Here is a 27,278-nt window from a genome sequence, read left to right on the forward strand (position 1 = left end):
ACATGTTCTCGAGTTATAGTTGGAGGGGTTATATTTGAGGTTATTTCATGGGAGATGGTTGAGGAGGGTAAAGTCAGAAATTAATTTGTCTGGTAGCAGGTTTGCTCTCTCTCTCTCTTTATGTATATATATATATATATATATATATATATATATATATATATATATATATATATATATATATATATATAGATATATATATATATATATATATGTATCACAAGGCTCAGTGAATGTGGCGCCATTAACCATCAGTTCATTATATTGCTTTGTGCTGCCATTAAGATGTTCATCGTGTTACCCTGCTGCAGTCATCACACTTGGGTTATCCTGTCGTCAGGCGGTCCCACAGTTGGCCTGAATTCCAAAGTCTTGGTCCGGTGTCAGTTGCTGTCGCTTCTTCCCTGACGTCAGTGCGCCAGGGGTATATAAGAGGCATCCAACGCCATTTTCTCCAGTCTTTCTTGCCGCGCGGTGCCTGAAACAGAAGTAGTTCGCAAGTGCCGGTCGGCCGACACCTGAGATTTTCGAATCGAATTTCATTCCGAAGTCTTCAAAGCTAAGTACCCCATTGGGGAACCTTTTCTTGCCTCAGTCCAATGTCAGAAAAAGTTAACAATTGCATTTCTTGTGGGAAGCAAATACCTCATAAGGACTTTCATTCTTATTGTATACCTTGCCTAGGCCCAGACCACGACGTCATTGGTTGTCGGTTTTGTGCTAGGTTCAATAAGCGAACTATAAAGCGACGCTTTGATTTCGCACAACACTACTTCGGTAGGAAAATTAATTACACTATGCCGTCGAAGCAACCGACTACCAGCGTGCATAAAAAACGCAAAGATAAAGACAGGCAATCTAGATCCAAGCCAGACTCCGAGGCCTCGGCTGGGCTGGTCGCCGGTTCTCCGGTTTTCAGTGAGGCACCTACGCAGCCCCTGGCGACCACAGAATTGCAACCCCAGACCGCTTTGGATTCTCAAGCAGAGAGTTCTAGGCCAACGCAGCCATTTTCTTTAGGCCCTACCGACAATGTTGCAGAAGGAGAAGCCGGTGCTGTGGAAACACCTTCGGTTACAGAAGGTGTCTTCAGACCGACTACTCTCACCATAAAATCTTATGCTAAGCTTAAGACTCCTCTAAAACCAAAAAAGACTGCGCACCAGTCTCCAGTTCAAGGCCCCATGCCTAATAACAGATGCTTAAAATGGCTGAAGATTTGATTTCTTTAATCAGGGGTTCCCAACCCCCCCAGACAAAAGCCTAGACAAGAGGAGAATTATGTCTCCTCTGATCAAGTGTCTGTTTCCTCAGGCTCTTCTGAGGAGCAGGATTACTCCTTTCCCCCTTATGAAGATTCTGATGCTGAAGATTCCATTCCCTCAGCTCCTCCCCCTGAAGACTATTCCTTTGGGGAAACCTTACATACCATGAGGGAACATTTCCACTGGGAAGGTCAGGACTACTCTGATTCAAAGAAAATGCTCCGAGAGTTTCTTTTGCTCCTCCAGCACAGACCACTTGCTATCCCTCCAGTTTTAGACATTGTGGATTATGTTTACTTAGAATCTAGTCTAAATCCAGATTCTTTGCCTCCTGCTCCAGCCAAACCAGACAGATATTACAGAGTGCAATTCCTTTACAAAAGCCCTGTTGCTGACCCAGAGACAATCTCCCAGGGTCCCAAAGGGGCTAAGGCTTCTATGGCTAAAAATCCTGTACCCTCTGAAAGGGACTCCAGAGCACTAGATAGGTGTGGTAAGAAGGTTTACACCTCAGCTACTCTAGCTATGAGAGCACTAAATTGTCAATTCCACATGCTGAAATACCAGCAATTCCTAATGTCTCAAATAAAACAAAAGATGAGCATGCACCCACAACAGTCTGAATTCAAGGAAATGCAGGATCTGTTGCATGCAGCTGAACAGGTGGGCAAACATACTTTACAATGTGGATTTGATTCCTTGGAAGCTTCCTGTAGAGCAGCTGTTACTGGGTCTGTTATACGTAGGCATGCTTGATTAAAGGAGCAAACTCTGCCTGATCATGTTAAAGCAAAGTTACTAGATGCACCCTTACAGCAGGATGTCTTATTTGGAGTTAAAGCAGAAGAGGTTTTAAGGAAAATGGAGGATAAGGCAAAATCTATGCAGACGGTCAAAGATTTCTTACAGGTACAACCCCCACACTTCAGCAGAAATTGGCCAACAAAAAATTGGTCCTTTCCAGCTTCTGACAGACCACAGAGGGGTAAATACAGACGCCCAAGGGGCAGAGGTCAAGCACAAATCCCTTACAAACCTTGCCAATGGGGCTCTGCAACACAGAAGGGAGGAGAAGACAGGTCCCAAACTACTAGAAGACAAACACAATGACTTAAACCTCAAACTGCCAAGCAAAGCTCTCTTGGCAGCTCCCTTGGGAGGAAAATTAGCACTTTTTGCAGACAACTGACGCATCATCACAAAGGACAAATGGGTCCTAGACATTATCTCACAAGGATACAGATTCCATTTCCACACCTTGCCAATGAAAAAAGGAATGCCAAACCTGCCACAAAATCAATGGGCAGAGGCACAAAAACAAATTACAGCTCTCATGGACATGAGAGCCGTTCAACTGGTACCTACACAGGAGCAAGGCCAAGGATTTTACTCAAGGCTCTTTCTAGTCCCCAGAAAGGACAATGCTTGGAGACCCATTCTGGACCTTTCGTTACTAAACACCTTCTTGCAAGTACCCAAATTCAAGATGCTAACACTACAGCAGTTTCTTCCCATGTTGGGCAAGAAAGCTTGGCTAGTAACGTTGGACCTCAAGGAGGCATACCTGCATGTCCCTATCAGACAAAATTGCAGAAGCTACCTCCGTTTCATTGCAGGTTCAACCCATTACCAATTCTGTGCACTGCCCTTTGGCTTATCTACTGCGCCCAGGATCTTCACAAAATGCCTGGCACCAGTAATTGCATACTGCAGACAAAGAGGAATTCAAATATACCCATACCTGGACAACTGCCTCATCCAAGCAGAAAGCAAGGACATTCTCTTACAACATCTGGCTTTTGTAAAACACCTTCTAAGTTGCCTAGGGTACACAGTAAACGAAAAGAAATCAAAATTAGTGCCCTCACAAAATATGACATTCCTGGGTGCCAGCTTGAATACAACGGCCCAGATGAATTATCTGACACCAGACAAATAACTACAACTAACTCAATACTTCAAAATAATTGCAGCAAAGACCCAACTCCCTGCAAGAAAAATTCTGCAGGCCTTGGGCTTCATGGCATCTTGCATACTACTGATACCATTTGCAAAACTGCATATGAGGAAATTACAATGGTACCTGAAAAGCGGATGGACTCAACACAGCCACAGCTTGGAAACAATGATACCTCTCATTCCCTGCCTTCAACAGGAGTTTCTATGGTGGTCACAGGCATGTCACCTCAACAAGGGTCAGCCTTTCACCTTACCCCCAGCCAGGCAAACTAGGACAACAGATGCATCGGACTATGCCTGGGGGGCACACATGGCAGGACAGTGCGTTCAAGGCATATGGACTGCAGATCAAAGAAATCTGCACATCAATCAAAAAGAAATGCTAGCTGTACAGAATGCTCTGACAGCCTTCAAGGACCTCTTACATCCAGGACAGCTTATAATAAGGACAGACAACACCACAGTAATGTGGTACATAAACAAGCAAGGGGGTACACACTCCTACCCTCTATGCAGGCAAGCAATGACCTTGTGGAACACAGCACTGGCTTACCAAGTTCAATTACAAGCTCAATTCCTGCCAGGAAAAAATAACACGTTGGCAGACGACCTAAGCAGGAACATCATGGATCCCCACGAGTGGAAACTGGATCCACAAGTATTTGCAATGATAACTCAAAAATGGGGGTGCCCAGACATAGACCTGTTTGCCAACCCCCAAAATGATCAGCTATCAAAGTTTTGGACCAGGACATTTCACCATCAAGCTTGGAAAGTGGACGCACTCTCATTCAGTTGGAAAATGCTGACAGTATATGCCTTTCCTCCATTGCCCCTTCTCACAAAGGTGCTGCTGAAAGTCAGGATGGAGAGACCCCGAATTATACTCATTGTCCCAGACTGGCCACGCCAGCACTGGTATCCACTACTAAGGAACATGGCCCACGGCCCACCATGGATTTAAACACAAATTCCTCATCTGCTCACACAGCAAGACAGTCAGATTCTACACAGCCAGCTCAAAACCTTAAATTTGGCTGCATGGCAAATCACCTAAGCAACCAGCCAGCTCCTCTTTCACAAGCTGTTATGGATGTCATTCTGGAGGCCAAGAGGCCCAGCACCAGGAAAGCCTACTCAGACAAATGGAAAAGATTTTGTGCCTGGAACCAAGCTAAAGGCCAAAATACCCTTGAACCGGACATACCTCAGATTCTACAATATTTAACTGAGATGTTACACAAAAGACTTTCTTTTTCATCTATTAAAATCCAAGCCTCAGCTATTTCAGCTCACTACAACACGGATCCTCCCTTATTTTCACATCCACTTCTAAGGCAGTACCTCAGAGGGGCCAAAAACATTAGGCCTCCCAGGACAGCACCAACACCAACTTGGGACCTCAACTTTGTTCTGGAAAAACTTACGCTGCCACCTTTTGAGCCAGCTTTCTCAGCTGATTTAAAGTTTATATCATGAAAGACTGCCCTGCTGCTAGCAATTACTTCAGCCAGAAGAGTCTCAGAGCTACAGGCACTAATGGCAGTAGAGCCTTTCCTCATTTTTCATCAAGACAGAGTTTCTCTACGAACTAACCCCTCCTTTATGCCAAAGGTGGTATCCAGTGTGGCTCTAAATCAAACCATCCATTTACCCACCTTCTTCCCAAATCCACAGAACAAAGGAGAAAGACTCCTGCATTCCTTGGACATTCACGGGCAACTACATTACTACTTGGATAAAACTAAGGTTTTCAGAAAATGTGACCAGCTTTTTGTATCCTATGCTACAGTATCACAAGGAAAGGCTTTCTCAAAACAGACCATTTCCAAATGGATAGGACATTGCATACATTTTTGCTACACCCATCATGGAAAACCAGTTCCTGCTAGCATAAGGCCCCACTCCACCAGGGCAGCAGCTACATCTACAGCCTTCCTCATGGGGGTGCCAACCAAGGATATTCGGGAAGCTGGAACTTGGAGTTCAGTACACACCTTCACCAAACACTATCACTTACCACTTTAAGTCAAGAGCTGGCTTCGCCACTGCAGTTTTGCAGGACCTTCTAGCCGCCTCTAACCCTGTTTCCACATGCACAGAGCCAACAGAAAAGTGCAGTCCTGTCCTGTAATATGGATATTTATAACTGCTTCCACCTCTGTAGCACCCCACACAGGATAACTAAAAATCCCCACTCCTTAAAAGAACTCAAAGGAAGTGTAGTTAGAGCAGTTTCAGGCTGCAAAAGTAAAATGCAGCTTCCTCTTTTCATACATCGTAGCCCACAGAAAAGCTCAGTCCTGTCCTGTAATGCATCTGTTTATAACTGATCCCACATCTACAACACCTGCACACAGGAAACAGTTCCCTAGCCCTTAAATGACTCAAGGGAAATGTAGTCAACAGAGTGTAGTTTCAAACTACAAAAATAAAACACAGCTTCCTGTCTTTCATTCCACTCATCCAAAGCCCATGTAAAGCATTGTCCTGTCCTGTAATGCTGCTGTTTATGACTGTTTCCACCCCTACAGCACTTACACACAGGAGAGTCAGAAATTTCAAGCCCTTAAACAGAACTCGAGGGAAGTGTAGTTAATCTCAGAGCAGTTTCAAACTACAGAAGTAAAATGTAGCAATGTTCTTCATGTTTCACTGTTACAGTCATCACCTGTGGGTTATCCCTGCTGTGGTAGCCCTCGGCCTGCCTGAATACCAGAGTCAATGTTTTTGTCTGCTGTCGCCTGTAGTCTGATATCAGGTTGTCAGCACTATAAAGCAAGGCAGCCTACATCATTACATCAGTCTTTCTTGCCGTGGAGCCCGTAGCAGAAGCAGTTTGCACGAGTGCCAGTCGGTCGCCATCAGAAGTCAATTTCAGCAGAAAGCTTAAAGCTAAGTACCCTTTGGGGACCCTTTTTCTTGCTTTAACTGCTGTCGAAAAAGTTAACAATTGTCTTATGGAAAGCAGATCCACACCAAAACTTTCATTCTTACTGCATCACTTGTTTAGGCCCAGACCATGACATCCCTTGTTGCGGTTCTGTACCCCTTTAATGAGAACCATTCTCCGTAGAGCTCTTTTTGTAGACAATTATTATCGTTTTCGAATTCTGATATGGTGTCCATCAGCCAACAATCTGCTAATATTCCAAAAAACCATAAAGAGAGAGACAGGCCACACAAGGCTAAGACTTCTGACAACGCTGCCGCTAAGCAAGTTGTCAGTTCTCTTGAACGCCAAGAGTCTCCTGATGCCCAACTCTATGCAGGCCTTTGCCAAGACCCATTCAGAGTCTGGTATCCCGCAGAAATCCACTGCCTTCCAAGCCTTTGGCTGTCTCTGCCTTGGTTGGGTCCAGAGCCACAATGCAGGCATTGGCTTCCAGGAGGCTGTTTGCACTACTGATTCTAGACAAAACCGGCGTCTTCTCTTCCAACTACCATTTCTCAGAGACCAACGGACTCTCAGGCCTCGGCAGGCCACTCAGAAATCTGCTTCTAGCCACCATCTTGCTACTGCTTCCCACCCCAAGCTCAAATACTTAGAATGGCAGAGGATCTCATCTCCCTTATCCAAAGGAAAAGGCTTCCTTCTCCAGAAAATATGACAGACCAAGAGTCTGAGGAATCTGATTATTCTGCCTTTGAAGAGGAACAGCCCTTAACTGTTCACGAGGATTCAGATGCAGAGGAATCCATCGCCTCTGCCTCCAGAGGACCTTTCCTTTGGGGAAACCCTCCACTCCCTCAGGGAAAATTTTCAATGGGAATCTCAGGACTACCCACAGTCTAATAGTTTCTGGACCTGCACCAGCACAGACCCCTGGCCATCCCTCGTATTCTAGAAGTGGTGGATGATGTTTTCCTTGAATCCAGTTTAGCCCCTGATGCCCTGCCTCCTGCTCCAGCTAAATCTGATAGGTACTTTCTCATAAATACCTGTAAAGGAACCCTGCTGCAGGCCCTGAGGTCATTACACAGGGACCTAAAGGAGCTTAGACTAGTTCTTCCAAGAATCCTCTTCCTTCTGACAAAGACTCCAGAGCTCTGGACAGATGTGGTAAGAAAGTATACACCTCTGCAACCTTAGCTATCAGAGCAAAGAAATTGTCAGTTCCATATGTTAAAATATCAACAACACACTTTGAAACAAATAAAGCAGAAGATTGCTACCTCTCCTGATGGTGCCAACTCAAAAGAGCTGGCAGAATTACTTCACTCTGCTGGTCAAGTGGTCAAGCAGTCATTACAATGTGGATATGATGCCCTAGAAGCCTCTACCAGGGCAGCGGTGACAGGATCTGTTATTAGAACACATGCATGGCTGAAGGAACAACCTCTCCCTGATCATGTCAAGTCTAAACTTAATGATGCACCCCTAGATAAGAAACACCTGTTTGGGGAAAAAGCAGAAGAGGTGCTTAAAATGAAGGAAGACAAAGCAAAATCTATGCAAACAGTAAAAGATTTCTTTCAAGTTCAACCGCTCAGATTCAGCAGAAACTTCCCCTCTAAACACTGGGCCTTCCCTGCACCCAGCAGACAGAGCCAAAGTAAACCCCGACAGGACATCCAGGCCCCTATCCCAGGGCCAGCAAAGAAGCAAACAATGGACCACTTCCGCCTCTAAGGCAGGGAGTTCTAAGCCAAGTTTCTATGGTAAGCACTCACAATGACTCTCCCTCCCCCCTCTGCCCTCCTTCCAATGATCTAAAACTAGGAGGAAGGCTCACCCTCTTCAAGGACAATTGGGTCTCTATAACCAAGGACCAAAGGGTATTAAAAATAATTTCTCAGGAATATAGATTCTCCTTCAGCGAACTCCCATTTACCTCCTCCCAAACCAGTGGGCAGAGGCATTAAACAGGTAAAAACACTAATATCCCAGGGGGCAGTAGATCCTGTCCCTCTGGATCAAACAGGAAAAGGTTTTTACTCCAGACTATTCCTTGTTCCCAGAAAAGAGGGCACTTGGCACCCCATTCTGAGTCTATCCAAACTGAACACCTCCTTGGTGGTCCCCAGATTCAAAGTGCTAACCTTGCAGCAGTTCCTGCCTATGCTCACACAAAATGCCTGGCTGGTGACACTAGACCTAAAAGATGCCTACCTCCACATCCCCATCCTGTTATCGTGCAGAAAATTACCAAGCTTCAGAGCAGGCTATCAGCACTTTCAGTTCTCTGCACTGCAGTATTCACCAAATGCTTGGCCCCGGCTATAGCATTCTGCAGACAGAGAACTATACAGATTTACCATACCTGGAGGACTGCCTCATTCAGGCGAACAGCAAAGAAAAGTTGCACCAGGATCTTCTCTTTGTCAAAAAACTGCTAACCTCCCTAGGGTTCACCATCAACTTCGCCACTGCAGTTTTGCAGGACCTTCTAGCCGCCTCTAACCCTGTTTGACTCCACCTCCCATCCTTAGCTTTAGCTCCCATCCTTAGCTTTGGGATTCAACCCAAGTGTGATGACTGCAGCAGGGTAACATGATGAACATGGTACAGTTTTGTACCTACCATAAATGTAGATGTTCGAGTGTATACCCTGCTGCAGTCCAGGTTATCCTCCCTCCATCCCCTCTGACCTAACTTAAACCTTTCAATAAAGAAGTAACTCCCACGGCAGAATACACAAACACGGACCTTTATTGTAGTAAGCGCTTTCGGTCAAGGTATTACCTCAACCTTCATCAGACATAGACAAATGTAACAGCCACAAAAATTTCTCTTAAATATACTGATTTTAAGTTTTAAATATATTCACATTTAATGTTTTTTCAAGTTAAAAACACATATAACAAATTTGAAATTCTATTATATTTATTAGTATATATATATACAAATTGTTTTACAGTAATGCATACACAAATATGGTTGTACGGGTATAGGTAAATGTTTTTGCATACTCAAATACATGCAGATGTACATATATAAATACACATATATATATATTTTAAACAATATTGGTTTATTTAACATTTTTATTCACATTTTATTTACAATTATTCGTAGAGGAGATTTTAATAATTAATAATAATAATTAGAGTTGTTGGTGAAAATTGATAAAATATACATAACATATAAAATATGAGCAATTGACTTCAATTGTATTTTTATGTTTATTTTTACTTAATTTATTTAATGTATTGTTATATTGAACAACATTAGTTTTATGTTGCTTTAAAATTTTAAGGCATTTAATGTATCAATTAAGAGAGTAATTTATCAATTAAGTATGATGTATTTGTTTTTTGCCAGTTTTCGTGTTGCAGTATTGTTTATGAAACCTTTCAATACCTTAAAATCTGATACAAACTTTGTGGTGTATTTGCTTATAGCTGAAGGAATGTTTTGATTGTGCTAAAATTTTATTACTGGTACTATCTACTGATCACCTTTTGGGGGGGCACCTGACATCTGGGGCAAGAAAAACTGAAGAAAATGGCGTCTGATGCCTCTTATATACCCCTGGCGCACTGGCGTCAGGGAAGAAGCGACAGCAACCGACGCTGGACCAAGACTTTGGAATTCAGGCCGACTGCGGGACCGCCTGACGACGGGATAACCCAAGTGTGATGACTGCAGCAGGGTATACACTCAAACATCTACATTTATGGTAGGTACAAAACGGTACTGTTTCTGACATAGCTGAAGAAGGACTTTATGGTTATCTTTCACCTGGGAAGCTATCTTAACCTCAGAGTTGACTTTGTTTTATATAATTAGCCCTCTTGGTTGCCTATTTAGTTTGATGAAAGAGCTTTTATCTTTATGGGAATTACCCTTCCTGATTTTTGCCATAATTTATTTCCTTTTGTTGTATATCCTGTTTAATTTGGGATCCCACCAGTGTGGTTTGTTTCTGGGGCTAGTTCTGGGCTTACTTTTGGTAGGTACAGCAGCCTGTCAGCCTCTATGCAGCCATTGGCATGGTTGTACAGAGTTTCTGAGAGTAGATGTTCTTTGTGTTTCACTGTTGCAGTCAGCACACTTGGGTTATCTGCCTGCAAGTAGCCCTCAGTCGGCCCGAATCCAAGAGACTTAGTATTTCTGCGTCGGTTGCTGTCGCTCCAGGACTGACGTCAGGTCTTCAGCGGTATAAAAACAGGCAGTCGATGCCATCACATCAGTCTTTCTTGCCGAGGAGCCCGAAGCAGAAGCTGTTCGCAAGTGCCAGTCGGCCGCAACCTGAGTTTTCGTTTACGAATTGACTCATCCTGAAGTCTTTTAAAGCTAAGTACCCCATTGAGGATCCTTTTTTCTTGCTCTTACCGATGTCAGAAAAAGTTAATCATTGTCTTGCCTGTGGAAAGCAAATACCACACCGAGATTTTCATTCTTACTGCGTCACCGGTCTAGACCCAGACCACGACGTACCTCACTGTCTGTTTTGTGTCCTGTTCAATGCCCAAACCATTCGTCATTGGGCCCTTATTGTCGCTAAATACTTTAGTTCTCGATCTCCGTATTCCGAAATGACTTCAGTAAGCCATTTGACTACCGATATTCTGAAAACATCTGAGGATAAAGACAGAGACAGACCGCTCAGGTTCAAAGCTGCCAACGGCACTTCCGTTAAGCTAGTTGCCAGTTCACCGGTACTCAGTGAGGCGCTTTCGCGACCCCTGATGCCCGCTTCAGTGGATTCGTAGGCCTCTATCGAGACACGTTCGGAGTCCGGTATGCCGCGAGACTCTTCTTCGACTGTGGAACCGGTGGATGTCTCTACCTTGGATGGGTCCGGAGCCACTGAGCAGGCATTGGCTTCTGAGGAAGTTCTTCGCACTACCGATGTTCGACACAAACTGACTACTTCAGTTCTGTCTAAAACTACCGAGTTTCTAAGGCCAAGAGTATGCACTACGCCTAGAAAACCGATGACCAAAGCACATGCAGCTCCCTTGCCACAAAATAAAATGCTTAGAATGGCAGAAGACCTTATTATGCTGATTAGGGGAAGTCAGCCTTCCCCTGCTAATAGTCCCTAGCAGTTTCAACAGACCAAGATTTTGACGACTCTGAGGTTTCTGATTATGAAGACATGCCCTTATCCTTATGAGGAATCCATTCTCTCTGCCTCTCCTCTAGAGGATTTTTCTTTTGGTGAAACCTTACATACTTTGAGAGCATTTCCACTGGGAATGCCAAGATTATTCTCAGTCCAAAAAGAGACTCAGAGAATTTCTAGACTTGCCACAACACAGGCCTTTAGCAATACCACTAGTCCTGGAAGTTGTTGATGATGATGTCTTTATGGAATCCAGTCTTGCTGCTGATACCTTACCCCCTACCCCTAGGAAACCAGACCGGTACTACAGAGTACCTGACTCACAACTTTCGTTTCAAAAATCCTACTGCTGACCCAGAGATCATTTCCCAGGGGGGCCTAAGGGTATCAAGGCAACTGCAGCTAAGAATCCCACCCCTTCGGACAGGGATTCCAGAGCTTTGGACAGATGGGGTACAAAAGTATATTCCTCTGCTACTCTTGCCATTAGGGCTTTGAGTTGTCAGTTTCACATGCTGAAGTACCAACAACATATTATGGAACTTGTTAAGCAAAAAATATCTACCTTTGCAGACTGTGCAGAAAATAAAGAATTGCAAGAGCTTATGCATTCTGCAAGCCAAGTCAGCAATGCAGTGTGGCTTTGACGCCCTAGAAGCATCTTGCAGGGCAGCAGTCACTGGTTCTGTACTGAGAAGGCATGCTTGGCTTAAGAAGCAGATTTTGCCAGATCATGTCAAATCCAAGTTACTAGGCACTCCTTTGAACAAGGACAATCTGTTTGGCATCAAAGCAGAAGAGGTTCTTGAAAAGATGGAAGAAAAAGCTAAATCTGTGAGGACAGTCAAAGAATTCCTGCAAGTACAGCCTCCTAGATTCTAGATTCAGTAGGCATTGTCCCTCAAAACATTGGTCCTTTCCAGCTCCCTCAAGGCCATCTGAAACTAGACCCAGGAAACAGACCCCCCAGACTACAGTCTCAGGGTATGCAGAGATCTAAGCAATGGAGTGCCTCCACCGCTAAAGCAGGGAGTGTTAAACCACCCCCTTTCGGAAAGAATTCCCAATGTCTGCTCAACTCCACTCCCTTCCTCTGCCCAACTGCTTATGTCCCTAGGGGGAAAACTTGCCCTTTATGCAAAAAACTGGATTCCCATCACCAAAGACTGATGGGTCCTCAACACTGTATCCCAGGGGTACAAATTTTACTTCCACTCACTGCCAACCCCAAAAGGGTTCCCAGATCTCCCTCTAAACCAGTGGGCAGAGGCTCAAAACCAAGTCCAGTCCCTGCTTTCTATAAGGGCAATTCAACCTGTTCCTGCGGAACAGATAGGTCAAGAGTTCTATTCCAGATTTTTCCTGGTACCCAGAGAAGAGGGCACGTGGTGTCCAATCCTGGATATTTCCATTTACAACACCTTCCTGGTGGCACCCAAATTCAGAATGCTCACCCTTTAGCAGTTTCTTCCTATGCTAGCCAAGGATGCCTGGTTAGTCACCCCAGACTTAAAAGAAGCCTATCTGCACATCTCTATAAGGGTGCCATGCAAAAATATCTATGCTTCAGGGCAGGATCTATGCATTATCAGTTTTCTGCACTTCCCTTTGCCTTCTCCACTGCTCCCAGAGTGTTCACAAAAAGCCTGGCCCCAGCCATTGCTTACTGCAGACAGAGAAATATTCAAATTTACCTATACTTGGACAACTGTCTGATTCAGGCAGACAGGAAATTCTGTTGCAGCACCTGACATTTGTAAAAAAAAAACCTTCTAACCTCCCTGGGGTACACCATCAACGAAAAGAAATCAAAACTAGTCTCCAGTCAAAAGATTGTATTCCTGGGAACAAGCTTGGACACAGCATCCCAGATGGCATTCCTCAATCCAGAAAAACAAGCCTATCTGACAGGCTATTTTACTCAAATGGCCACCAGAACCCAGCTATCCACAAGGAAAATCCTGCAGGCCCTAGGGTTCATGGCCTCATGCATCTTACTAATTCCATATGCCAGACTGCATATGAGGAAACTTCAGTGGTATTTAAAAAGTCTTTGGTGTCAACATTCTCAGGACCTGGAAACTGTCATTCCCATAATACCCTGTCTAAGGACAGAGTTCCTTTGGTGGGCAGCAGCATGCAACCTCAACAAGGGACTGCCCTTTACCCAACCTCACGCCGCCCAGACCCTAAACACAGACACATCAGACTATGCCTGGGGGCCCACATGGATGGCAAGTGCATTCAGGGCCACTGGAGCCCAAATCAAATGCATCTGCACATCAACCAGAAAAAGGTGCTAGCTGTGCATCATGCTCTGACAGCTTTCAGATCCCTTCTCTGTCCAGGACACCTGCTAATAAAAACAGACAACACCACAGTTATGTGGTACATCAACAAGCAGGGGGGAACCCACTCTTACCCACTCTGCAGGCTAGCCATGGCCCTGTGAAACACGGCCTTGGACATGCAGATCCATCTGCAAGCTCAGTTCCTGCCAGGCAAACAAAACTCACTGGCAGACGATTTAAGCAGAAATCTCCTAGACCCACATAAGTGGCAACTAGAGCTCAGCACCTTCAACCTTCTGATTCAGAAATGGGTGACCCCAGAGGTGGATCTCTTTGCCTCCCTGTACAGTCACCAGCTCAGCAGATGTTCATCGTGCATACAGCTGCAGTAATCACAGATGGGTTTTCAGCCGTCAGGCGGTCCCTCGGTCGGCCGAATTCCAAAGTCTTGGTCCGGCGTCGGTTGTCGTCGCTTACTCTTCTGACATCAGGAAGGCCAGAGTATATAAGACACAGCCGACGCCATGTTCTCCAGTCTTTTTTGCCGTGCGGTGCCCAAAGCAGAAGCAGTTCACAAGTGCCGGTCGGCCAGCTCCTGATTTACGAAAATATTTGGAACCAAGTCTTCATTAAAGCTAAGTACCCGTTGGAAACTTTTCTTGCCTCAGACCGATGTCAGAAAAAGTTAATAATTGTATTTCTTGTGGGAAGCAAATACCGCATAAGGATTTCCATTCCCTTTGCATACCTTGTTTGGGCCCAGACCACGTCTCGGGCTGTCGCTTGCTACCTTCAATAAGCACTATCAAGCGTCGGGCGGAGTTCGCCCAACACTTTTTGGTAAAGCTTTTGACTATAAAATGTCGGACACTCCGACTACCGCTTTATCCAAAAACGCAAGGAAAAGGACCGACACGCGAGGCCACGGGTCTCCACCGACACCACACGAAACAGGCTACACGTGGTCCGGTTCTCAGCGAGCCTTTGCAGTCCCTGACTACCGACACTCCTTTGGCGGTGTCTTCTGTACCGAGACCGCTGGGTCATCGGCCCTTTCCCACACTACAACTGAAGCTCCGCTTATGTCGAGCCTACTAATGTGGACAGATCCACCTCCACCCAGGGTGTATTTAGGCCTCCATCTTCTTTTTCTATTAAGGCCTTTACTAAATCCAAAGCAGCCAGGCATCACACTAGGCCTGCTGCTCAAGGCCCATCTCCTGGACCCATGCTTAAGAAACAGATGCTTAAAATGGCTGAGGATCTAATAACTCTCATCAGAGGTTCTCAGCCCCCTCCTGACAAGAGACCCAGAGTGGAGGAAGAATCCCCCTCTTCTGATCAGGGATCCATTTTATCAGAGCATTCTGATGCAGAGGAACACTCTTACTCCCCTTTTGAGGATTCGGATGCAGAACAGTCCATTCCTTCTGTATCCCCCCCTGAGGATTTTTCTTTTGGGGAAACCTTGCACACCTTGAGGGAACACTTCCATTGGGAAGGCCAAGACTTTTCAGATTCCAAGAAAAGACTTAGTTTCTTTGGTTACCTCAGCACAGACCTCTGGCTATACTCCTGTTTTGGAGGTACTGGATGATGTCTATTCGGAGGCTTGTCTTAATCCTGATTCTCTGCCTCCTGCACCAGTAAAGCCTGATAGATATTACAGAGTACCCAGTTCTCACCAATTTCTTTACAAAGGCCATAATGCTGACCCTGAAACCATTTCACAAGGCCCTAAGGGATTAAAGGCCTCCACTGCCAAGAATCCACTTCCTGCAGAAAGGAAATCTAGATCTCTAGAAAGGTGGGGTAAGAAGGTATATACCTCGGCCACCCTAGCCATGAGGGCCTTAAACTGCCAGTTTCATATGATTAAATATCAACAGTTCCTGTTATCACAATTAAAAAACAAAATGTCTCAACCTGAACAACCAGATTTAAAAGAGTTACAGGATATGATGCATAGTGCGGAACAAGTGGGTAAACACACCTTACAATGTGGTTATAGGTTCATAGGTTCATAGGTTCATACTAGGCTATCTGCCCAAGGGCATTTATAAGCCTAGCCCATAGTTATGTGGCTTTCGCCACCCCTTTAGTTTGAATAAAAACTATGCCTATCATTTTGCTGTGCCTCTGTCAAGCAGTGACACTGAAGTAATCCCTGGGGTATATCTGCAATCTCCCATCCATTGGTTAAGATTCCTCTTGAACAAGGCCAGAGAGGTGCTCTGCCTCACATGTACCGGGATTTTGTTCCACAGCATAGGGAGTCTCTGGGTGATGAATCTGTCCCTCCAGCACGTTCTATTTATAACCGTGTCAAGGTTTAAGTCTCCGCCCTTGTGGTTCTGAGGGATCTAGATTTTTTGAGGTGAAGCATATTCATCAAATCTGGGTTTGACATGGCCTTATATGTCAAGCACAGGTCACCTCTGAGCAAGCGGTATGAGACTGAATAGAGCTGGAGTTCTTTCAGTCGGGCAGCATAAGACATATTTTTGAGACCCTTTATCCTTTTGGTGAGGAACTTTTGGGGCCTTTCAAGCTGCAGCAGGTGTCTGGTCAGATACATTCGAACGGGCATTGTACTCAATCATAGGTCTGAGTGATGAGTACAGGGGCGATGACCTCCCTTGATCTAGATGTGAATCCCTTCATGATCAGGTGGGTGATATAGAAGGTTTTCCTAACTACTTTAGCAACATGAGTGTCAAACGAAAGGCTACTGTCAACCTGGGTCCCCAGATCTCTGATGACTTTTCTGTGCTCAGTGGATTGCCACCTATATGGTAGCTAGGGGTAACCTTGTTTTTCCCGAAGGTATGACTATGCATTTTTGGCGCTTAACTTCAGGCCATGGCTCTGGCACCAGTTATCCGCTTCTGTGAGGCCCTTCTGGAGGATATCTGTGTCAGATGTGTTTTCGACTATGGCCCAGTTTGCAGTCATCTGCAAACTTTGTCAGCCATAACCCTCCTGTGTTTGCTTGTACTTCAGAAAAGTAGATGCCGAACAAGAGTGGACCCAGGACTGAGCCCTGTGGGACACCACTTGTGACAGGCTTTGAGTCTGACATGGCTCCAGCAACTCTGACCCTGTGGGTTCTGTCACTTAGCCAGTTTGCTACCCATCTTGTGATGTATGGGTTTACATTCAAGCTGATGAGTTTTTCGATGATACCTGAGTGGGGTATTGTGTCAAGGCCTTTGCCAGGTTGAGGTAGGCTGTATGGACTGCCTTTCCTCATCAATGGCCTTGGTGACTGTCTCAAAAGTCAACCAAGTTTAAGAGGCAGGATCTGCCTTTGACAAAGCCAAACTGGGTTGGATCCAAAGTCTGCAAGTTCCCTATGTCTTTATTTATGAGTTCCATTATGATCCTCTCCATGGCTTTGCAGATAAGGCTTGTCAAGCTAATGGGGCGGTAATTTCCAGGGTCTGTGGAGGCACCGCCTTATGAAGTGGGACCACAGTCGCCATGCGCCACTCCTTAGGTAATGATCCTGAGGTGAGGCTAAGATTAAACAGCTGTCCTAACTGTGGGTTTAATTCCTCGTTGAGTTCATGAAGCACACAGCCGGGGACACCATCCGTCCCATGGATGCTGTGTTTTTGCCTTAGTGAGGGCAGTTCTCACCTGGGCATTGGAGATGTTTGGGGGCTACAATCCTCTGGAATAGATATCTCTCCTTTGGGGGAGGGGGAGAAGTTTGCACTGAACCTGTCAGCCAGTATGTTGGCAATGTGTGTAGGATCAGTAATTTTCACATAATTTTGAACTAATTCTGAGCATATCTGGGAGTTTCCTCCTAGGTTTCTAACATAGCTAAAGAAGGCCTTATGATTCTCTTTAGAGTCCTTGGCGATTTTTCTCTCAAAATTTGCCTTGGATGATTTTATGAGAGCTCTTAGTTTTTTACTTATAATGATCAAAGGTGTCTTACCTTTCAAGGATTTTGCTCTATCTTGTAGTAGCTTCCTCCTTTTGTTGTAGAGCTTGTTTATGGCTGGGGTCCACCAGACTGGACGCTTGCCTTTGGTACAGAGAGTCTTAGTTTTGTTTGGGATTGCCTGATCCATGCAGTCCTGTAGGTGCTGGTAGAAGGCATTTGTAAGTGATTCAGCGGTTTGAGTAATGTTTACCACTGGCTCAGGGGCCTTAAAGGAGACCATTATGATGCCCTAGAGGCCTCCAGTAGAGCGGCTGCTACAGGATCAGTCATTCGCAGACATGCCTGGCTTAGGGAACAAAATTTGCCTGATCATGTGAAAGCTAAACTTCTTGATGCTCCTTTACAAAAGGATGTACTTTTTGGTACTAATGCTGAGGATATACTACGAAAAATGGAAGAAAAAGCCAAATCTATGCAAACTGTCAAAGCTTTCTTACAGGTCCAGCCACCACGATTTAGCAGGAATTGGCCTTCAAAAAACTGGTCTTTTCCAGCCACTGACAAGCCCCAAAGAGGTAGATACAGACGCACAAGGGGCAGAGGGCAGTCACAAGGATCATATAGAGGCAGACAATGGCAATCTCCAGCACCAAGAGGTGGTGAAGACAGTGCACAACAATACAGGAAGCAAACCCAATGACTCCCTCATTTCCATGCCAAGCAAGTCTCAGCTGGCAGCACCTTTGGGAGGGAAACTAGCATTATTTGCAAACAATTGGCATATTGTCACAACAGACAAATGGATTCTGGACATTATAAACAGAGGCTACAAATTTCAATTCCACACTCTTCCAAAAATGAGAGGCATGCCAAACCTACCACAAAATCAAAGGGTAGAGGCACAACTGCAAATTTCAAAGCTCCTAAACATGAGAGCTATACAAAAGGTACCTACACCAACAAGGTCAAGGTTTTTATTCAAGACTCTTCCTGGTACCAAGAAAAGGAACCGACTGGAGACCCATTCTGGGCTTATCCATCCTAAACACATTTCTACTGCCAAAATTCAAGATGCTCACATTACAGCAACTTCTTCCCATGCTGGGCAAGGAGTTTTGGCTGGTAACATTGGACCTCAAGGAGGCATACCTGCATGTCCCAATCAGACAAAGCTGCAGAAGATACCTCAAATTTCTTGCAGGTTCAATCCACTATCAATTCTCTGCATTGCCCTTTGGCTTATCTACTGCCCAGAGTATTCGCAAAGTGCCTGGCATCAGTGATTGCCTATTGCAGACTTCAAGGGATACAAATTTACCCTTATCTGGACGACTGCCTGATCCAAGCGGACAGCAAACAAATACTACTGGAACATCTGGCATATGTGACACGGTTACTGCTTTCTCTGGGATACACCATCAACAAGGAGAAATCAAGGCTAACACCATCTCAGAAAATAACCTTCCTGGGTGCCAGCTTGGACACAAACACCCAGATGGCATACCTTACGCCAGAAAAACAAGGGCAATTATCTCAGTACTTCAAAACACTAGCAAAAAGTACCAGGCTTACTGCAAGGAAAATCCTGCAGGCTCTGGGATTCATGGCATCTTGCATTCTTCTAATCCCATGTGCAAAGCTGCATATGAGGAAACTTCAATGGTACCTAAAAAATCTATGGTCTCAACACAGTCACAGCTTGGAAGCAATTATACCAATAATTCCATGTCTGCAAAAGGAATTTCTATGGTGGGCCCAAGCATGTCAAGTAAACACAGGCCTTCCATTCTGCAAGCCTCAAGCAAAACAAGTCATAACCACAGACGCCTCAGATTACACCTGGGGGGCACACATGAAGGACAGGTGCATTCAGGGCAGATGGTCCCAAAAGGAAAAGCATCTTCACATCAATCAAAAAGAAATGCTAGCAGTAATAAATGCAATTACAGCTTTCAAGGACTTCCTGCATCCAGGACAATTACTGATAAGAACAGACAACACCACAGTAATGTGGTACATAAACAAACAAGGAGGAACACACTCATACCCCTTGTGCAGACTAGCCATGACTCTTTGGAACTTGGCTCTGGAAAGACAAATCTAACTTCAAGCACAGTACTTGCCAGGACTGGAAAACACACTGGCAGACACTCTGAGCAGGAATATGACAGATCCACACGAATGGAAGCTGCATCCACAGGTGTTTACGGAGATAATACAAGCGTGGGGGAGGCCAGACATAGATCTTTTTGCCTCCCACAGGAACCATCAATTGAAAAAGTTTTGTTCAAGGACCTTCCATCCAAAGGCCTGGAAAGTGGCGCCCTTTCATTCAGTTGGGCAACATGGACAGTTTATGCATTCCCACCTCTGCCTCTTCTGCCCAAGGTGCTTTTGAAAGCAAGAACAGACAAACCGAGGATGATACTGATTGCTCCAGACTGGCCAAGGCAACACTGGTATCCGCTCCTGAGGAGCCTAACACATACTCCTCCCTGGTCCCTGCCTCTAATACCTCTTCTGCTGACGCAGAACAGCTACAAAACCCTTCACAGTCAGCTGAAAACACTCAACCTCGCTGCGTGGAAAATTCCTTAACACCACATCAGACTCTACTCTCCAAGGAGGTGCAGGATGTCATTTTGGAGGCCAGAAGACCATCTACAAGAAAAGCTTACTCCGCAAAATGGAAGCGGTTTTGCTGCTGGAATGAGAAAAGAAGACAGGACCCTAGAAAATTGAACTTGCCTCAGGTTTTACAGTACCTAGCTGAACTGCTGAACAGTGGACTTTCATTTTCTTCCATTAAAATACACACCTCAGCCATTTCTGCAGAATTCAACACGGATCCTCCTTTATTCTCTCACCCTCTCTTACGGCAGTTCCTCAGAGGGGCTAAGAATATAAGACCTCCAAGGAAGCAACCAATACCAGCCTGGGACCTTAATTACATACTAGAAAAATTAACATTGCCTCCCTTTGAACCTGCTGCCTCAACAGATCTGCAATATTTGTCCTGGAAAACAGCTTTCCTTCTGGCCATCACTTCAGCTCATAGGGTTTCTGAACTACAGGCCCTCATGGCGGTGCAGCCCTTCCTCATCTTCCATCAGGATAGGGTTTCCCTTCGTACTAATCCATCTTTTATGCCAAAAGTGGTATCCAGGGTAGCCTTAAACCAAGCCATACACCTACCTACCTTTTATCCTAACCCTCAAAACAAAGGGGAAAGGCTGCTTCACTCTTTAGACATCCATAGGCAGCTACTTTACTATTTGGACAGAACAAAGTCCTTCAGGAAATCAGAACAACTTTTTGTGTCCTATGCCGTAGGGGCTCAAGGGAAACCAGTTACCAAACAGACCATTTCCAAGTGGATTGGCCACTGCATACGATTTTGTTACTCCTATCATGGGAAATCTGTCCCTACTGGTATCAGATCTCACTCCACCAGGGCCACAGCCACCTCTACAGCCTTCCTCAGAGGTGTGCCTACTAAGGATATTTTGGAGGCAGCCACTTGGAGTTCTGTACATACCTTCACAAAACACTACCACCTGCCCTTATACTCCAGAACAAGAGCAGGCTTCGCCACTGCTGTTTTGCAGGGCATTCTGGCTCAACCCATTTCCTCATAGTACCTACCACCCTATGCATAGCTTTGGGACTCTACCCATCTGTGATTACTGCAGCTGTATGCACGATGAACATAGTACAGTTTTGTACCTACCATAAATGTAGATGTTCGAGTGCTAATACAGCTGCAGTACAGGTTTCCTCCCTCCTTCCCCTCTTGGTTAGGGCATGGGGCCTAACAACCTCTTCATACCTCCTGACTGGGTTATCCTGTTATGTTTTATTTGCTTGCTTACACTGATTTTGCATTACATTGCATTGCTTGCATATGTGGATAAGCTTTACTTATGTATTGCCTTCCTTTTGGGGGCACCTGACATCTGGGGCAAGAAAGACTGAAGAACATGGCGTCGGCTGTGTCTTATATACTCTGGCCTTCCTGACGTCAGAAGAGTAAGCGACGACAACCGACGCCGGACCAAGACTTTGGAATTCGGCCGACCGAGGGACCGCCTGACGGCTGAAAACCCATCTGTGATTACTGCAGCTGTATTAGCACTCGAACATCTACATTTATGGTAGGTACAAAACTGTACTATTCTGCACCAGGACACCTCACAGCAGGGCCTGAAAATTGGATGCTGTATCCTTCCAGTGGGTAAATCTTTCAATCTATGCCTTTCCCCCTCTGCCCCTCCTCTCAAGAGTATTGCTCAAGATAAGACAGGACAGACCAAGGACAATTCTGATTGCCCCGGACTGGCCACGCCAACACTGGTACCCACTCTTGCGAAGCTAGTCACTGGTGCCACCCTGGCACCTACACCAGAGCCCAACCCTGCTCTCTCAGCAGGGGGGACAGATCTTGCATCCCCAACTGCAAACTCTAAATCTTGCGACCTGGCTTATTCCTTGAATTCTCCCCCAGCAACCAGAATAAGCAAGCAGGTGCTGGACGTTATCCTTGAAGCCAGAAGACCCACCCAGTACAAGGAAATCCTGTGATGATAAGTGGAAAAGGTACTGCTCCTGGATTCATTCTAAAGGAAGAGGACACAACCCTGCCCTCCCTGCCTCTAATCTTGGATTACTTAGCAGATCTACTCCACAGAGGCCTATCCTCCTCCTCCATTAAGATCCATGCCTCTGCCATTTCGGCTCATTACAACACTGAGCCACCTCTCTTCTCTTACCCTCTTATCAAACAGTTCCTGAGAGGGACAAACAACTTAAGGACGCCAAGGAGAGCACCCACCCCTGCTTGGGACTTTAACTTTGTACTGGAAAAGCTCACGCTGCTCCCCTTTGAGCCTGCAGCATCAGCAGAGTTAAAATTCCTCTCTTGGAAAACAGCCTTGCTTCTGGCCATCACTTCAGATAGAAGAGTGTTTAAGCTACAAGCACTTATGGCTGTGGAACCCTTCATTATTTTCCATGCAGACAGGGTTTCCCTCAGGACTAACCCTTCCTTTATGCCTAAAGTGTGTCCAGTTTGCCTCTCAATCAATCCATCCACTTGCCTGCCTTCTTCCCTAATCCTCAAAATAAAGGGGAAAGGATCCTGCACTCCTTGGACATGCACAGACAGCTCAGATTCTACCTTGATAGGACTAAGCCCTTCAGAAAATCTGACCAGTTACTAGTCAGCTTTGCAACAGGGCAGAGGGCAAGGCCATTTCAAAGCAAACAGTTTCCAAATGGATAGCACATTGCATCCATTTCTTCTACAAGCACCATGGGAAACCAACCCCTTAGGGGTTCAGAACACATTCCACTAGGGCAACTTCTACCTCTGCAGCATTCCTCAGGGGAGTCCCTACCAGGGACATCCTGGAAGCTGCTACCTGGAGTTCTGTTCACACCTTCACCAAACATTACCACCTGCCTATCTTTTCTAAATCCAGTGCAGGTTTTGCAACAGCAGTCCTGCAAGGCATTCTAGCCAGCCCTAACTCTTCGTGACTGCCTCCACCCTTTTTCAGCTTTGGGGAATCTACCCAAGTGTGATGACTGCAACAGTGAAACACGAAGAACATAGTACAGTTGGGTACAGTTACCATAAATGTAGATGTTCAAGTGTATTCACTGTTGCAGTCCTGGTTTCCCTCCCTTCAGCCCTCTGTTTTTTCTCTATTTCTCTCTCTGTCTAAACTCTGTATGCCTTTTACTACCCCCCCTTTTCAGGGGTATTGGTATTGGTATTTACTTTTTACTGGTTGTGTTTTCCCCCTCCATAACCTAGCTTCCTATTGGGGGGCTCCTGACATTTGGGGCAAGAAAAACTGATGTAATGGCATCTGCTGCCTGTTTTTATACCCCTGATGACCTGAAATGCTAAGTCTCTGGTATTCGGGCCGACTGAGGGCTACTTGCAGGCAGAAAACCCAAGTGTGATGACTACAACAGTGAATACACTCAAACATCTACATTTATAAGTGTACATAACTGTACTTTATATATAAGCTGCTGTGTTCTTGGGGTTTGGTGGGGCATTGAATTTTTGACAAACCATCAATTAATGAAAGGTAGTTTGCTTTGGAATAGTTCCTAACTGTTACTGGTTTTACTGGGATTACACAGCTGATTTTGATTTCGACGGAGATAGCTTTATGGTCGATCCTTACCAGTCAGGATGAGACATTGGAAGCCATGCAGCATTCTCTCATATTTTTGAGTACAAGGTTCAGTATGTTGGAGCCTCTAGTGGGCATTTTCAAAACGGTGCTTGTATTTATGAAGTCCAGGAATGTCTGTGTGTGTACATTGGAGGCCATGTAGGATTCCCAGTTTATAGAGGAATAATTAAAGTGTCCCATGAGTAGGGTGTTAGGTTGGATGTGAAGTGTTTCCAGTAGGTCCAAGTATGCATTGTGAGCTTCTTGGTACATGGAGGGTAACCAATAGTGGGTTAGGGTATAGTACTAGATTTTGTCTATGTTGCTCTACACGTGGAGGGACTCCAGCACATCATTTTGTTTGACTCCCCTTGAGGTTTGCTTGTCATTGATTTATGTCTAGTCACCTTCAGCTTTAGCCCTTGTCTGTGTAGCTACTGGCCCAAAAGTGTGGAAGGCACTGAAACTTTGCACTTTTAAGGTACTCTCTTCCACTTTAAACCATGACTTGGTAACTACACACATTTATATTCTCAAGTGTGAAGATGGCTTGACGAGAGGGCAGTTTTTTATTTCAGCTCCTAGAGTTGAGCAGTAACACCTTCAGGTTCATTTGAGTTGTTTTTTTATGTCGGTAGGTTTTTCAATTTGACATTGCCTAAAAAAGTTATTATGGGGGTAGATAAAGTTTTAGCCAGTATGCAAACACCTAGAGGGGACAGATGCAGACAACCCTTGGCAAATCAATGTGGTGTGTTAATAATGTCTGACAAATATTGGATCCCCTTAGAATGACACTAGAAAAACAGCCATTTGTTAAAACTAGTCATCTTTTGTTCATGCTGTGCCATCGTCCGTGGTGAAAGTAATATGCTGTGCAGTGCTAGGCTCAAATCAGCCTGAGATACCTACTCTGAGAGCTCCGTAATGTCTCTTCATAAAGCTCAGGGAGGCATGTCTCAGGTCATTTACACTTACACAGACTCTGATAGAATCATACTGGTATCTGTGGTATAATGACTTGAGTGTGTGTGTGTGTGTGTGATTTGGCAGATCCTGGCTAGAGATAAGCAACTAACCATTATCTTCTCTGTGTTCAGCTTGGTTATAGGGGCATCAGCATGTCTTCTAATGAAGTCCTCTGTGAGAAGAGTCCTGGAAATTGTTTTCTTGCCTTAGATACTTGGTGTTTGGGGCTTCATTGAGTGTGACTGTATGTCTGTGGTTAGATGTTCTTTTTTCTGAGTGCCTTTGGGCTTGCTGAGGCATACCTTTGACAGTGGACAGTCTAGGCTATTTTTATAGGAAGATTGCTTTTAAGTGCCTCAGCATACATTAGTCTGGATGTGTAGTGTGTGCTGTGTTAAATGGGTGTTGTGTGCTTGGTTTTGACAACTTCATGTGTACTTGTATGCGGTAGTTTTGCGTCCATTGTCATTGAGTAAGTACACCTTTTGCATACTGTGTCTATTTCTTTAAGGATTGATGGGTTGTCTGTAAACATGAAATAATTACTACATTGTCTCAAGATGCCCATATCCTCCAAAATGAATTCATGTGCTGTGCACTCCTTGGATTGGTGAGCTAAAATGGGTGGTGTGTTGAGGTTACAAGGCTATTAAGGTTGCTTTGTTGGTGCAGACAAATAAGGGTGCTTTATTGGAGCAGATTATACCTAACAGCACTAAATTCTACTAATTGTGTCCTTGGAGTCAGATTTCTTTGTTTGATATTTGTCAGTACTTAGTCTTAATGCTAGTTCTCTTGTGGTACTCTGGTTCTTTCCACCCAGGTAGTTTTACTGCTTGAGAATTAACTCAGTCATAGGGCTCATTAAGGAATGTCTTAGAATATTAGCTATGGTACATGTGTATTTCATGAATTGCTCTATTAGGGGGACAGTTCTTGACAAATTAGGCGTATAGCTTCCTTCTGTACCCCTCAAATGAGGTGGCAAATCTTCATTGTTACCCTTGATGTACAGGAGGTTTCTTGCCATTGGCAAGGAGCTAAATCATGGTAAGCATATGGGAAGAGTAAGCTTATGCGGATAATGTGTGATGTTATGACATGCATTGACATGGGTGTGTGTTCAGTCTATCCCCAGTCAAAAAAACTTCAGGAAAAATATGGTGAATGCGTATTTGTAAAGGCAGTCAACCCAATAATAAGCCCCATCAATGGGAATCATCTTCATAGAGCAGCTGATACACCAGGAACATAACTGTTATGTATCCCCTTACCACTCCTTGTTGCTTATAAAGAAAGAAAAAAATAGTGTGAGATCACAGCAGTCAAGTTTCTTGAAGGCCATGACATCATAAGCTTTGTGCAATTATACAGTGCTCGACTTCACTCTGTGGATTGAATTATGCCAGATGCGAACAAGCTCTAGTTACCTCAGTTGAAGATACGCAGCCTTCACCTGCACTGCATAATATATGCTTTACAGTTATATATTTACATTTTACACTGTACAGATGTTTGTTATGATCCCTAATGAGTTCATTGAAAGTACTTTTTTTGTCTATTTGTAAGCTGTCTGCTAATTGGCTAAAAAGGGTCTGCCAACCAGCCAACCTACCTGGTTAAAAAAGTTCATATCTGAATAAGTAAATACATTTATGAAAAAATGGCATCACCCCATGGGTTATGGCATTTGAAAACAGGATTGAGGTTTCTTATTTTTGTCTCTGGTGAGTTCTTCATACAACTTGACTTCTAGAGGAAAATTTTTAATTGTTATATTCTTGACATCACAGTAATTATCTGCCATGTAAGGGGAAGTACAAAGTCATTTATTTCCTGCAGCATTTTAAGTTACATAGAAAATACCATTAGAGTAATAAACTCAGGATACAATTAGCTTGACTATCGTCTAGACACTGTCATTAAATTAATGTTTCTAGAATGTAGTAGGGTATAACATTTATAGCTCTTTTCTGATGATATATACTTTTGGTATACAATGTTTTACATCATTGGTCTCTTGTCAGAATACATGATTCTGAGTAAGTCCTTTTTATTTCAGCTGACTACCATGTTGGAGACGATAAGTGCGAACAGCAAACAGCTAGAAGAGGAAATGAGAGATTTGGCTGAGAAGAAGGAATCTGTGGCACATTGGGAGGCCCAAATTACAGAGATCATTCAGTGGTAAGTAGACATACTTTTATAATATTGTACAGGCAACTGCTATTAAGGCTGTATTGTGCCTTTCAAAAATAATGCTTTCATATGAATGAACAATTTTGTTTTACCATAAATTGTTGCAATTTGATATTTGGTACATATTCATGTTGCTGTCAGAGCCCTTCTTGCTTACTTGTCTCATTGAGTGATGCATTCATTGCAAACTTCTGTTACTGTAAAGGCCATCCTTGCTTATTTGATAGGTTCATAGGCAGTTACTAGGCATGTGGCGCATGGTAGATCACACAACCCATCCCAGTTCCTCAGTTACCCCAAAGCACTATCTGGTTAAGTGATTTGCTCAAGGTCACACAATAGGCAAATGAAGTCTTAAGGGAATCAAACCCTGTACCACAAGAAGTAGCCCGTTAACAGCTAATAGCCTTAATTCACTGTGCTGTCAGACTGTAGCTGGTGTTAACATTGTGGTGTTTGTTGAATTTTATCTCTAACACAGTATACTAATA

At 44.5% G+C, this 27,278-nt stretch overlaps 1 protein-coding gene across 2 annotated transcripts in view; it reads left to right on the plus strand.

Moving 5' to 3' along the window:
- Positions 1–27,278, plus strand: part of CDC42BPA (CDC42 binding protein kinase alpha) — a 3,351,611-nt gene that overhangs the window by 2,326,073 nt on the left and 998,260 nt on the right. For both annotated transcript variants that reach the window (XM_044059574.1, XM_044059584.1), the window contains exon 17: positions 26,651–26,775. In XM_044059574.1, the coding sequence (XP_043915509.1) occupies positions 26,651–26,775 (125 nt within the window). The remainder of the gene's footprint in view (positions 1–26,650; positions 26,776–27,278) is intronic.

The sequence above is a fragment of the Protopterus annectens genome, chromosome 1.part2 (genome assembly GCF_019279795.1).
Source record: "Protopterus annectens isolate FY-2018-M chromosome 1.part2, PAN1.0, whole genome shotgun sequence".
Taxonomy (NCBI): domain Eukaryota; kingdom Metazoa; phylum Chordata; order Ceratodontiformes; family Protopteridae; genus Protopterus; species Protopterus annectens.